Here is a 14,779-nt window from a genome sequence, read left to right on the forward strand (position 1 = left end):
ATATGACTGGAAGCAGCGGCCAGACAGGGTGTTGAGCAATTTCACTCGTGATACATTGTTTCATACTGCTTTTAATAAAGCTTTGCTGGCCCAACAAACGTTATTTAATGATACCCACCCAACAGCACAGAACACTCTAGTACAACTGACACCCAAACACAAGCCGTGACAGTCTCTCTCCAGACTCACCTGCGTCCATCATTCCCTTCACCTCACCCACTCATATAGAAAGTAACAACCTATCCTGCTCGCTGCTGCAGCTCATCCGAAACGCTCCAATCAGAAGCTGCCTTGCAATTTGACGCCTGCGTGAGCAGACAAGACGGAAGTGCTGCGCGTATACTAAGGAGCCATACTTGTGTACGGAAATTATCTGCTGGTTTAGAAACCTGGGCTTTAACCTTTATCAAGAAGTTCTCATAGATAAATACTTCGGCTATAATTCCCGCTATATAACCTCGCTGTAGCTTCTCTGACTCTCCAGTTTCCGTACAAGTAGCCTGTTTCCGGCGGAGGTGGGTGACGACATCTTGTTGTACGGACTAGGCTAGTTATGGTGATCTGCTGCGCTGCTCCGAGTTGTACCAATCGCCAAGGGAAGGGAAAAAAGGGAGATGTATCCTTCCACAGGTATGCTCACGCTAGTCGTTATTCTCCAACAGGAAATGACACCTGGGACTAGCGCAACTGGTTGGTGGGCGTGTTATGTGCGTCGAAAGGGCGGGACTAGAAGATTGATGTCAGGAGTGACAAATCGGAGCTGAGCAAAACCTATGAGTGCATAATCGTTGAGTTTATTAGCAGCTATAGAATGCTGTGTACAAGAACAAATAATGACGCAAACGGTTAAAAATAGAATGTTATTGTTATCCACTCAGGGTCAAATACACTGTCTGAAATTCTTGATCTGCTTTGCTGCACAACATCCAACCTCAGGAAAGTTGCTTGCACGTATAGTACGTCTGGGAGTAGCAAAACTATTTTGAAATGCATCACGTCTGAGTTATTGGCTGTCTTGTCTCCTACAAAGCAGAAGTGATTGTAATGCTTGTGTGTAGGGATCTGGCCGGCGGTTGGTTCTGTTTAACTTGCTATTTTACTGACATAGTTATAGTTGCCAAAAATGGCTTTTGAGCCTATTATTATATAAGCAAAGGAAAACAATAATAAGATGGTATTTTTTTATCTTAAGGAAAGAATGTCCGCCCTACGTAAATTTCACTACACCCTCTTACATCATAATTCTAATGTCATTGGAGAAATAATACCATGATAAAGCATGTCTCTATAAACAACTTAGACTTGCCTCCTTTTCTGCTATTATATGCCAGCCTTCATTTTTTTCATATGGATAAGGGCAGGACTACACCGGCGATTCTGCCGCGATCCGATGCGCTGCGCAAAATCGCAAGGTAAGTAAAGCTGGCAATAGACACACAGATCCTATCTTACGAATCAAGGATTCGTACGATTTTCGGATCGTGTGTGGAGTGTGCCGACAGCTTTCGTCCGGTGGAGATCGGTCGTTTGGTCGATCGGTCAGGTTTGATTTTGACCCGACCAATCCTGCCGGAGCCCATTGCGCATTGTAATCGGATCATTCGGCCATACGCCCGAACAACCAGATTACCCCCGATATAGCCATGCTCGTTAATGGCATATCGGGGAAAGATCTGCTCGTTTGGCGATGTTGCCAAATGAGCGGATCTATGCGTCTATGGCCACCTCAATGGCAGTGTCGAATCGTTTCGCATTGTTGATGCGATACGACTGTCGGATGCAGACACAGCGTGCAACGTCTGCATCCGACAGTCGTTTTGCATCAATGCAGCGACACAATGCAAGAATTGAATTACTTACCTTATTTCCGTCTTGACTAGGGTTGCCACCCGGCCGGTATTTTACCAGCCTAGCCGGTAAAATACCTGCCGGGGCCGGTATTACAAATTTACCGGCAATGTAGCTGCCGGTAAATTTGTCATACGATCAAAAGGAGCCCTCGGCCTGCCCCCAATCCCCTGCAACTTACCTTTTTTTTTGCCTCTTCTAGCGTCCGTGGTGTCCGTGGTGTGGCCCACCCCTTTTGACATCACATTCCGCCCCTTTTGACATCTCGTCCCGCCCCTTTGAAGCCCCGCCCCTAGCAGCCGGTAAAAATTTTTATAAAAGGTGGCAACCCTAGTCATGACGCCTGCGATTTTGCACAGAGCCGCGGATCGCTGCGGAATCGGCCGTGTAGTCCTGCCCTTAGTGATTCATTTATGCTAAATGACCTTCACTCTTACAGGTTTCCTCTGAAGGATCCTGTTCGTCTCTCTCTCTGGACAAATGCACTGCAACGTGATAATTGGACTCCTGGGCCTTATTCTTTCCTCTGCAGTGATCACTTTAGTCCAGAGAGCTTTGTCCGACGCATGCCAGACCAAAGCCCGCTTCTTACAGCAAATGCTGTGCCCTCCCTATTTATGGACTCTTGTGGAAGGAGAATGAGAGGAACAGAGCTTCATGTCTCTGGAGTGAGAAGGAGGAAAAAGGCCCCAAAATCAAGACCAGTCCTTATTCAGGAGGGGAATTTTGTTGAATTGTCTAGTGAAAATGTTTGTGCTGAAAGCCAAAACCATATTATTGTTACTGATGATTTCAAAGACAGTGGTTGCTTCCTTACACATGATGTGTCTGGTAATAGTTCCAGTGCATGTAAATTCATTTCCTGCTTACACTCCTATAGCAGTTCAGCTAAGTCACCTCTTTCCCAGAACGTTACCAAAGTGAACCTTCTTTCTCAAACAGTGGATGTCATCAAACTATCTTCTCATACACCAACCAGCGAGGACTTACCTTACCAAGTCAGTGGTGGTACCCCGCCTGATGACAAAAATTCTGGCAACAGCCCTCATGTAGAATTTAGTATTGATAAAGGACATCAAATTATTTGCACTGTAATGAAGGAAACGCACAGTGAAAACATAGAGTCGTCTGCAGTAGAGCCTGTGGACCCCAGTTCTCAATCAGATATGCAAATCTTCCCTATTCAGCCGGAAAATGACTCTGCCCTTTACCATGACATACATTCCCTTCATTCTTACTGCTTCCCATCAAAACCACCTTCTGGACATAGAAATCATCTAAAGAAGAAAGAGAGGGGTATAAAAGGCAGAGGCGATAATTACTGCTGTTCACAGTCCGTTCTGGAACTGCAGTGTAAGTATAGATATTTTAAATTAAATGTTCAATTGGTACCTATATTTGACATCTTGTACCATAACATGGTGCCCCTAGACATGCTTCATTATTCAGATCCTCCTCTGTGTTGTCATTATCTGCCTGCACAAATAGATCCCCTTGTTATTATGTAGCTTCAAATGTCATGCCAGCAGTATTGCTCATTTAAACCCAGCTCTGGCAGGTCCAAACTGCCCTTGACAGATCTTATAGACCTTATAGTTTTTCCAAGTGCGTTCCAAGACATTTTCTGCTCTTGTTCTGGTTCTATTCCCTGTTTTGTTCCTAACCCTAATTTTGTCTGGTTCTTTGTTCCTAAAAGTGCTATTGCTCTGTCTGACTTTATTTTACTCTGTCTACTCACTTTAATTTGAGACCTGTCCAAGTTACTGCTTAGCCTCAGGGAGGTCAGTACAGGGAGGTCAGTATTGTATGTGATCTTTTTGGTATAAACTACACAGGAGATTTTGTAGGATAGTCCCATTTTATTTTGACTCATGCAGTTACATCTGACTTGTATGATGCAACCTGTTGATCCAAGACCGTTACAAAATGTCACATTTGCCACATGACTTGCCTGTTGGAAGGGAATGCTGCATGCTGCTTCTTCATCCAACAAGATAAAATGTAATGGTCTAACAGACTTTTTCTTCTTATTGAAATACATTGAATGTCCGATGTAGATGCATGAACAAACGACACCATCCAACGTTATCTGATCTGACTTTACATTACAGCTATGCAGATCAGATTTTGTATGTTCCTACAAAATCTCATGCTGTTGCAGGACAAGATTTTGTTGGTTGGATAAAATCTAATCCATCTATTTAGCCCTAATTCCCTCTGTACAGCTTTGATTCATACAGTATGTGTATGTAATTCCTACTAATTGCATTTAAATTCACATCCAGGGTTCACAGGGGAACTCAGAAAATTAGTATTGAAGTCTGATACAATATTTGCGCCAAAGCTGCAGCAAACACAAAACTATTTGCTATATGCTATACTATTCTGTCTTATTCTGTTATGATTTTTGTATTGTGTGATAGCATTTAAGCAGCGTTTGTATTCTTTAGCTCTTCAGCTTTGTTGAACTGCAACACCTAAGCACCAAGTGCCTTCAGTTCTTGTTAGGATGCTGTAGTTTGGCATAATCTGAAGGCTGGTAGGTTGCTCCTCCTTGTCCTATTTTGCGAACCACTTCCATGGTGCTTTTCTGATAAAAATAATTTAAAGAGCCCTTGGATAGAGGACATACATCAAGACTGCGTCCTACAGCCCTAGGCCTCCAGTTGCATTAGTGTGCCTGCAGAAAGTGTTCAGTGATTTCAGTGTTGGTGACCAGACTGAGGGTAAAGCATCCCTTATTACATGATTTTCTTCCCTTGGATTGGGACCTTTAATCCTCCTCCCTTACCCAGTGTCCTCTTAATCCTATATGGATTTTTCAAGGGTATTGAATGTATTATTCCATTTTGCTGACAATTTTACCTATGGAACTGCATACATTAAAGCATATGAATGCTTTTTTGTTGCTCAGCTGTCAAGATCAGGCAATATTTGTTACTCATCAATTACTATGGCAGCTCCTGCTCATTAATGGGTTATTCACCTTTACATTAACTTGATGCATGCGTGTGCACGAGATGCAGCTGGCAGGTACTAGGACCGAGCAGCCTCAGGGCGCAGCCAAGGGAAATCCGGCCCTGATTACCCTAGTAACCATGCACTGATTTGAATTAGAAACTGGAATATGAATAGCAGAATGCCTGAATAGAAGGATGAGTACTTAAAAGTTGCAATAACAATTCATTTGTAGCCCTACAGAACATTTGTTTTTTAGATGGGGTCAGTGACCTTCTGACCATTTGAAAGCAGGGAAGCGTCAGAAGAAGAAGACAAATAATTAAAAAACTATAAAAAAAAAGAGTATCAATGCAAAAGTTGCTTAGCATTATCCCTACTATAACATACTAAAAGTTAACTTAAAGGTAAACTGCCTCTTGTGCAGATAACAATTCAATTGTAGCCCTACAGAACATTTGTTTTTTAGATGGGGTCAGTGACCCTCCTCCCCATTTGAAAGCAGGGAAGCGTCAGAAGAAGAAGACAAATAATTAAAAATACATAAATAATGAATATCAATGGAAATGTTGCTTAGAATTAACCAATCTATAACATACTAATAGTTAACTTAAATGTGAACCAACACTTTAATGCAAACAAATGTGCTGATACAGGCTCACTTGCAGATTACCCTACGCTAGGTTGCTAGTATTAGGGCTCTTATTGACGAGCGGTTGAAGCTGTTCTCCCCTGCGTTCTGTTTTTCTGCGTTCAGCCGCAGGGGAGCGCAGGAATAGACTCATTAAGTTCTTCTCAATGGGGCTGTACTCACACAGGCGCATGTAGGCCCAAACGCAGGTTGAGACGCAACATGCTGCATTTTTCCTGCGTTCGGCGCCTACACGCACCTGTGTGAGTACAGCCCCATTGAAAAGAACTTAATGCGTCTATTCCTGCGCTCCCCTGCGGCTGAACGCAGAAAAACGGAACGCAGGGGAGCGCAGCTTCAACCGCTCGTCAGTAAGAACTCTAATACTGTAGAGAAAATGAAAGGGTATGAAATGGACACCTAATATGGGGCAGAGATTCTAGAAGTGCATCATTGTCCTCAGACACTGCTGGAGATAATCGTTTCCCCATGTAACTAATTGGGAGAGACTAGAAATACCTATCAGGTTAAACCTTGGCACCTGTCCAACAGAGCTCTGTAATAGGAATCCCTGTCTCTATCATGCACTGATTTTGTATGACCTCACATCCTGTCTAACAAGGGAACCAGTATGGCAGGTTTTCCTGATGCTGCAGGTACAATGTTTTAATTTTATTTTGTTTTATCAGGTCACCCTCAGGTGCATAATTGATTGGCTGTTGCCAGTAACAAATGTGGTTTGTAGCAATATATATATAATGACTGTACGGTAGAGGACATGGCTTCTAAGGCAACAGCAAGGGTTTAGCGAGTGCTTAGTAACAGGTGGATTGCAAGTTTCCTGGGAGTTGTTCCCTGGAGCTCAGATATAGCATGACTTTGTGTGGAGCAAGGAAAGACTGCTGACATCTAAGCAGGACTATGCACAATGCAATATCACATACCCAGCTGATTAGTGAAGTTCAAACAAATCTTGGTTAATGTGTGGCGAAAAAGCCGCCTTGCCGTGTGTGTGAGCAAACAGTTCATCGCTGACCCGGAAACCAGCAGAATATTTGTTAAAAGAATAATAGCAACCATCAGGGGGAGCCATAAAGCTATATTTACTACTGCTTTTTGCTGTAAAGCTGGCCATAGACGCAATGATCCGAGGATTCGTACGATTTTTGGATCATGTGTGGAGTGTCCTGACATTTATCTTGCCATGCTGATCGGTTGTTCAGAGACTCCACTGCTCAGCTACTTTGACAAACCTGCAAGGTCACTTAGCACTGATAATAATAAGGTAACAAATACAGATAAGATAAGGTAACCAATACAGGCAATAATATATATATTAACACTTGCTGATACCTATAAAACTCCAGGTAGGATGGAAATAAGTCTAGTAACTACCCGGTGCAGGGCCCAGGTACAGGCCATGCAGCCTCCTCCAGAAGCAATGATCACAACGGATTCGCTTTCCAGCTTTCAAATGAGTGTCACTGACCCCATCTAAAAAAAACGTGCTCTGTAAGGCTAAAAATTTAGTGTTATTGCTAATTTCAATCAAACCCTCTACTATTCATTATTCCAGTCTCTTATTCAAATCAATGCATGGTTGCTAGGGTAATTTTGCAGCTAGCAACCAGATTGCCTAAATTACAGATTGGGGAGCTGCTGGATAAAAAGCTAAGTAACTCAAAAAACATAGATAGAAAAACATGAAAACCAATTGTAAATTGCCTCAGAATATCACTCTCTACATCATTCTAAAACTACATTTAAAGACAAACAACTTTTATTAAATATCTGGTTTGAAGCAGGCTGACTGTTAACATAACTGCAACTGTTTAAAGGGGAATCCAGAAAGTATTTCTGTAATGTGGTCATGCTAATTACCAAAAAGACATTTTTTTCATTCAAATGTTTATTTTTATTACACAGAAAACAAATACATCAGGATATATTGTATAAAGTGGTATAGGATCAGTTATCTGGGAAACCCTTTATCGAGAAAGTTCCAAATTACAAAAAATCCATTTCACATAAACTCAGATTTATCCAAATAATTCTAATTTTTTAAAAATTATTTTCTTTTTTCTCTGTGATAATTAAAGGAACAGTAACGTCAAAAAATAAGTGTTTTAAAGTAATGAAAATATAATGCAGTGTTGCCCTGCACTGGTAAATCTGCTGTGTTTGCTTCAGAAACACTACTATTGTTTATATAAATAAGCTGCTGTGTAGCAATGGGGGCAGCCATTCAAAGAAGAAAAGGTTCAGGTTACACATCAGATACCAAATAAGCTTTGTCTGTCTAATGGTATTATCTTTTATCCATTAGTTAACCTGTGCCATATAGCCGTTTTTCAATTTCCGCCATTGCTCCACAGCAGCTTGTTTATATGAACTATAGTAGTGTTTCTGAAGCAAACACATCAGTTTTACCAGTGCAGGGCAACAGTACACACTACAGGTATGGGACCTGTTATCCAGAATGCTCGGGACCTGGGGTTTTCCGGATAACAGATCTTTCCGTAATTTGGATCTTCATGCCTTAAGTCTACTAGAAATTCATTTAAACATTAAATTAACCCAATAGGCTGGTTTTGCTTCCAATAAGGATTAATGATATCTTAGTTTGGATCAAGTACAAGCTACTGTTTTATTATTACAGAGAAAAAGGAAATAATTTTTAAAAATTTGGATTATTTGGATAAAATGGAGTCTATGGGAGACAGCCATTCCGTAATTCGGAGCTTTCTGGATATCGGGTTTCCGGATAAGTGATCCTATACCTGTATTTTCATTTCTTTAAAACACTTAAATTTTTTGGTGTTACTGTTCCTTTAATCCATATTGGAAGCAAAACCAGCATATTGGGTTTATTTAATGTTTACATTCTAGTAAACTAATGGTATGAAGATTCAAATTATAGAAAGATCCATTATCAGGAAAACCACAGGCCCAGAGCATTCTGGATAACAAATATCAAACTTACAATAGGCCAATACAACATTATATGAAATACACAATTTGGTGTATACACATAAATCCCTAAGCAATGTCTTGATCGCAATTTGAATATATACATTTTTATTATATATTCCGTTGGGGTTTGCTACCTCTTTCCAGTCAATACAGGCCCCATATACAACGTACATTCGGAAGTTTCTGTTAGACTGCTTAGGGTTTTGGTCACATATTTAACCTTATTCCTAATCAACCATGTAGTATTTGGGTGAGATGCATGAAGAACAAGGTTCTATTTTTTTCAAAGGGTGACATCTATGTTTGTGTGCGTGTGTATTTCACTTTAATGCAACTCTTCCCAATTTACATCCTATAATTTAATTCTACAAATTGTTCTGCAGAACAGCGTCACCATGGCCTATTTTTCTACACTCCCTGCAGTTTTTAAATTAATATCATAATAATGTGTACCAGCAGCTTTCTGATCATTATTGTGGGCATTCATTATGACAGAATGATTTTAAATGTGCATGCATTATCTTTTGTAACATTAATATTGCATGTTAATATGCTGTCAATATACAATGACTTTTGTATATGTAACTTTTTTTTGAAAGTATGGGGAATTATCTGCTTTTCAACGTTATCTGCATTTAATATGTGCTAAATCTTTCCAACTGCTCACTTGTAAAGTTAGAGACAGGTTTTAGCACTGGGCACACTTTCAGATTTGCCTTGAAATCATGCAGAAAAATGTATATTCTGCTACAGTGTATGGCTGTAATAATGATTTTAAGAAAAGTATGAAACTGCAGTAGTAAGGAAGCCAGACACCAAGCTGAGTTTATTTCAACAAAATAGAGTATGGCATCCTTTGGAATGCATTGAATCATGTTATTGCTGGGGTTGTCCTTGGATTGAACATAAGCTGTTTTGAGTCATGAACCTTGCTGTCATATTTGGTGCTGAGCATACTGCTGATTCTATCATTATATGTGGATGAATACGTTGCTCATATTACTCCTTTTCTTAAAGGAAAACTAAAGCTTAGCTAAAGAAGTAGACTAGACATGTTGTACATTATGTTTTGAACTTCTGTACCAACCCAATAGAATAGAAATGTCACAATATAAGGCTGATTAGTAATAAATACAGATAATTACTACATGGCAGCACAGAAACCAGTGCAATTAGCATCGGAATTTAATAATCAGCCTTGTAGCATCATCTTAAATTACAGACAAACCGTATTTTCTGCTGGATAATACGCTACAACCCCCATAGTTTCTCAACAGCTACTCATGTGAGCATGTGACACTTTCCAAGATGGTGACTCCCTGTGACAAGTTTGAAGTCCTGGATCATTGCTGCTATTGACAAGCTGAAACTTTAGGCTGGTGCAATAAGTTCAGTATATAAAATATGACATTTTAGCCATATTAATTCTTATAGTTTAGTTCTCCTTTAAGGCCTGCACCAGGTGTGGATCTGGACTAAGAGATCATATGGAATTGCTTTTATTCCACACTCCATTAATTCATCCCTGATTTATATTCAGCCTCTTTGACCCACATTATCTTGTACCTTATCTGCTTGTCTCTTGCAGATGGCTAACACGGTACAACAACTTTACCTCCTTTACTTAGCCTTTCACTTGTAACTTCATAGGTAATGTTTCAATGATCCCTCTCTTTTACAGCGTCCCCTCCTCTGAATCCTGTGGTTTCTCCACTTGCATGGATGTTGGGGACCTGGGTGTCTGAACCTGCTGGTGTGGGCAAATTTCCCACAATTGAACCTTTCCGATATATGGAGGAAGCAACCATCACTCACGTGGGACAGCCAATGCTAAACTTCACGTGAGTGTACTGTGCAGCATAGCAACTTATGCATCACACATCACAATCTTTGCAGTTAGTATGTAGCATTCATAGATTATGATAATGTAAAATATTCATAGTTTGGTGAATGTAAATTGTAGGGGATTTTTCAACAAGGCGTGAGAAAGAGTCTTCCTTGTGCTCCGGTATTCCTTCTCAGGAAGTTGGCGTGTAATGTGTAGGACAGATACAGAAGTGACCAGGAAGGAAATATAAGCACAAAAAGAAGTTGTATTGAATTTACAACATATGCTCCTCACATTCTGGCAGGTGCAGAGAGAATTCTCTAAACTGCTGCTCATCCAAATATTGTGTTAAAATGAGCTGACCAGATCACCCTTTTATCTTAAAGTACATATGCAAAGATAGTCTACACTGATAAAGAGCTATGTCAAACGGAGACAAGATTTTAAGAAAACTTCACTGAATTTTGCCATTATATTTTTGTCCCCTTTAGTTCTGTAAGTAGTTCTCTAGGTTTTGAAAACATATATTCTTATAGGAACTATTTATGGCATTTTTTATGTTTGTATTTTCCATGCAGGAGGCATCTCCAAACACCGATACCAGTTGAAGTAGATAATCGCAAGCATTTAACCATTCAGAAATTTGATATAGACAAGAAAATGTAACATTGCCCTAGAATGCCCAGGTTAAGGATTATTCAGTTTAATTTAAAAGCTGAAGTCCCCAGTGTGATGATAACATATATCACAAACAGTACTGAATAGCATGCTGTGCAATCCAATTTTAATCTGGTGTTTTGTTGCCCCCCAGGTTCTGTGCCTCTAATGCTGACACAGGAAAGCCAATGCACAGAGAGTGTGGATTCATCCGAATCAAACCTGGCACCAATCATGTGGCCTTCATTAGTGCTCAGAATACAGGTATAGCTCATGCTAGTAAACCTTACATTGTCTCTTTGTACATACAAAATAAGAAGTAGGAACAGCAAGAGCATATTTTACAGAGCTCTACAAAGAGGGTAAGAAAACTCTAAAGCTCTAATTTTATTCATATAAACCCCCCAAATTTAAAGGGGAACTCCGGGTACCAAACCAAAATTTGATAAAGAGGCCCACATAACACAGAAACCCCTAATATACAGATAACAGTTACCTGTTTCTTCTTGTTAAATTCCAGAAATCTCATTATATTTAATCTCCTGTTGCTTTGTGCAAATTATGCCAATGGGTCAGGCTGAAGAGCTGATATAAGTCAAGTGAAGGCTTTGTCATTTATACTAGAGAGGCACCGAATCCACTGTTTGGGATTCAAGTCGGATCCCTGAATCCTTCGTGAAAGATTTGGCCGAATACCCAACCAAATCCTAATTCGCATATGCAAATTAGAGACGAGAAAAGAAAAAGTGGAAAAATGTTTTACTTCCTCTTTTTGAGATGAAAAGTCACGTGGTTTCCCTTCCCACACCTTTACATATGCAAATTAGGATTCGGTTCGGCCACACACAAGGATTCGGCCGAATCTGAATCCTACTGGAAAATGCCGAATCCTGGATTCGGTGCATCCCTAATGTACACACACTAGGGATAATTAACATGTATTTATTACCCACAAACATATTATGCAGCTCTATGTGCGCTGAATCCTTAATTTTTAGATCTGGGCAATTACCAATCAAATGCCAATTATTTATCTATTTGCATATGGAGTCTGAACATAATGACCCAAAAATGCTTTATCCAAAAAAAATTGTTGTCTTTACCTGTCCAGTGCTTTAAAGTCACATATTAAAGGTGATGATTAGTTCAACTAAACACTAAGGGGCAGATTTATCAAGGGTCGAATTTCAAAGTACAAAAAACTTCAAAATTCAACCAGCGAATTAAAAAACTTCGCAGTTTTTTCAGCAAATTTGGCAATCCTGCATTCGAATAAAAATCGATTGAACTATAGGATTTTTATTCGATGTGAAAAGACTTAGAAAATGTTGTAGCAGGTTTAATTTGGCAAAGTATTGAAGTCAACGTTTTTTCAAAGAGACAGTACTTCACTTATCGAATGGTCGAATATTCAAACGATTTTTACTTAGAATCAAAGTAAATTCGAAGTTGTAGTATCCTATTCGATGGTCGAAGTATCCAAAAAATGACTTTGAAATTTTAAACTTTTTGTACTTCGAAAATTCACTCGAACCTTAGTAAATCTGCCCCTTAAGGATTCAGCTGGTTCCGAATCCTGCTACAATTCTGGATTTAGTACATCCACAGTACACAAACTGCTTCATATTGCAAAAAGAAGTCTGATTTTAACTCCCTGAAAAGTTATTCTGGTCTGCTAAAAACGGTAAAATCTACAATGAGTAAAAAGTGTTTTGGGACAAGACTGCGGTTGTCCGATGCAAAAGGTTTGTAGAAAAACATACAAGATGCTAGAATATCTGTTCATCCTTTTCCTGTCCCAAGGTGTTGTGGAGGTGGAAGAAGGAGAAGTGGAAGGAAATCAGCTCCGTCTGACTTCACATTCAGTCAGCAGAATCAGCTTTGCCAAAGATCCTCATGTCACGCAGGTAGGTAACAGAGCAATATCTGCTATATGTTCTAATGACCCTCTCGGAGTCTGTTTATTTTCATTAAAACAAAGTCATACTACTGGTCACTGCTCTTCCCATGCTGAGGTATTACTTTGGGATGCAGGAACAGATACAGCAGGGATTCATGGGATTGGATGGTTTACAGTAATGTTGCCTGTGAATTTCAGGTGACTGTTTTGAAGTATTTGAATGCCCTAAATGTTTGGGCCATACAACCACATTTGCAGCTTGTAGACTTGTGGCTTAATGTAAATGAAAACTTATATACAATATAGGTACTGATACCTATATTTTTCCTTAAATTTTAGATATCACGTAAATTCCGCCTGACCCCCGAGGGCAAATTGGAACAGACTGTACATATGGCTACCAGCTCACAGCCATTGGCTCCTCATTTGCATGTAACATACAGGAAGGTGACATCTTAAGGTTCAGGTGCACGAAGCTGCAAGAACTGTATGGATTGTCAGAATTTCAAGATGGCTGTTCCATATCCTAATAAAAAAGTGTTACTTTCCAAAAACTACTATTCCAAGTGTATTATTACTAGCTATGTACGTAGTAAAATTCAGAGGCAAGAGGCAGCAAAACCAAGATAGTTTGGGATTTGGCTGAATGTCATCACTTGTGCAAGACAGAGATTCGGCCAAATACTTCATGATCGTCTGAGTCCAAACCTTTAAAGGAATTGTTCAGTGTAAAAATAAACTGGATAAATAGATAGACTGTGCAAAATAAAAAATGTTTTCAATATAGATATTTAGCCAAAAATGTAATCTATAAAGGCTGGAATGAGCCAGAATAATAATAGCCAGAACAGTACTTCCTGCTTCGCAGCTCTTTTATTGGTTATCAGTCAGTAACCATTAAGTGACTGGGGGGGGGATATGGTTTGCATTTGTATCTGACTTGACCTTGTAGAATCAGCTTATATTACAGACCAACCTCATTTTCTGCTTGATAATTTGTGATGACCCCTAAGCTCAGCTTCTCAACAGCTGCTCAGAGCCCACTGAGCATGTGAGTGTCACAGACACTTTCCAAGATGGTGACCCCCTGTGACAAGTTCTGGATCATTGCTGCTGACGTTGGAACTTTAGGCTGGTGCAATTAGTATGGCATTTTTAGCCATATTCAATTTTAGGGTTTCATTCTCCTTTAATTTTCAGCAACACAGAGCATTTTATTTGAAAGTATGAATAAAAAGACTGATGGAGTAGAACAAAATCCAAGTCCGCTACAAAGGTTAATTAGCAAAGATGAAGGTATGTGTATTATTTTGTGTGTGAAAAACTTGCATGAAAACAGAAAATCTTTAAAAGAAAAAGAATAATAAAATAATCTAGTGTTTTCTGAGACATTTACATTTTTAGACTAATACCAGACTTTTGGCTGACAGAGGGAAAGAGGGTGAAGGAGGTCTGAGTACTGAGGCACTGGATTACCTGTGTGTGTACCGATATAATTTAACATATTTAACAGATAATTTTCAAGTTATGTTGTGATTTAGAAGTTCCGTGTATCTGTTTACTTTGCCTCAGCTTCATATATTATCTCTTAAAGTTTTCAGATAAAAGGTAATGGATTCTTGGACAACTTAGTAAGTCAGGATTTAATATCAACTCCTTTGCAGATCACAGCTTATAAAGCCTTTTATGTTTAGCTAAGTCTTTCAGTTCTTTTAGGGATTTTTGCCTACTCTTCCTTTTAGATCACTTCCAAGATCTTCTTGGGCCGTCTTGCTTGTTTTCACAGATTTTCAATAATGTAAAGCTCCCCATAGACGCGACGATTCTTCTTGCCAAACGTCTGATTTTAGGGAAGTCCGACCAATCCTTCGAAATTATCGTGTGGTTAGTGGAATTCGAACTATCATACATCTTACAATTTTTCAGCCGACATCTGTCAGGAAATTGATCGGCCAGGTCAAAAAATCTTTGTCGGTCCCAGTTT

General features: G+C 39.5%; 2 protein-coding genes across 5 annotated transcripts in view; one reads left to right on the plus strand and one right to left on the minus strand.

Moving 5' to 3' along the window:
* Positions 1-540, minus strand: part of atg4b.S (autophagy related 4B, cysteine peptidase S homeolog) — a 24,313-nt gene extending 23,773 nt beyond the window's left edge. Inside the window, exon 1 of one of the 2 annotated variants that reach the window (XM_041564968.1) lies at positions 402-540. Coding sequence is in view for 1 of the 2 variants with exons in the window: in XM_018265830.2 (XP_018121319.1) it covers positions 190-202 (13 nt within the window). In the remaining variant the exon portion in view is untranslated. Of the gene's footprint in view, positions 1-189; positions 329-401 lie in introns of those variants that run through there. The other variant, XM_018265830.2, reaches the window with a different exon arrangement.
* Positions 492-13,349, plus strand: thap4.S (THAP domain containing 4 S homeolog). 3 transcript variants are annotated; one of them, XM_018265827.2, is made up of 6 exons: positions 493-630; positions 2,288-3,201; positions 10,092-10,251; positions 11,050-11,159; positions 12,699-12,802; positions 13,135-13,349. In XM_018265827.2, exons 1-6 carry the CDS (start codon positions 554-556, stop codon positions 13,252-13,254), a joined length of 1,485 nt encoding a protein of 494 aa, XP_018121316.1. In that variant the 5' UTR covers positions 493-553; the 3' UTR covers positions 13,255-13,349. The 3 variants fall into 3 exon arrangements, with proteins under 3 accessions (XP_018121318.1, XP_018121316.1, XP_018121317.1); XM_018265829.2 differs by lacking the exon at positions 2,288-3,201 and having other exon boundaries at positions 492-630; XM_018265828.2 differs by lacking the exons at positions 493-630; positions 2,288-3,201 and adding an exon at positions 5,958-6,093.
* Positions 13,350-14,779: the final 1,430 nt, after the last annotated feature.

This window comes from Xenopus laevis, chromosome 5S, assembly GCF_017654675.1.
Source record: "Xenopus laevis strain J_2021 chromosome 5S, Xenopus_laevis_v10.1, whole genome shotgun sequence".
In the NCBI taxonomy this organism is placed as follows: domain Eukaryota; kingdom Metazoa; phylum Chordata; class Amphibia; order Anura; family Pipidae; genus Xenopus; species Xenopus laevis.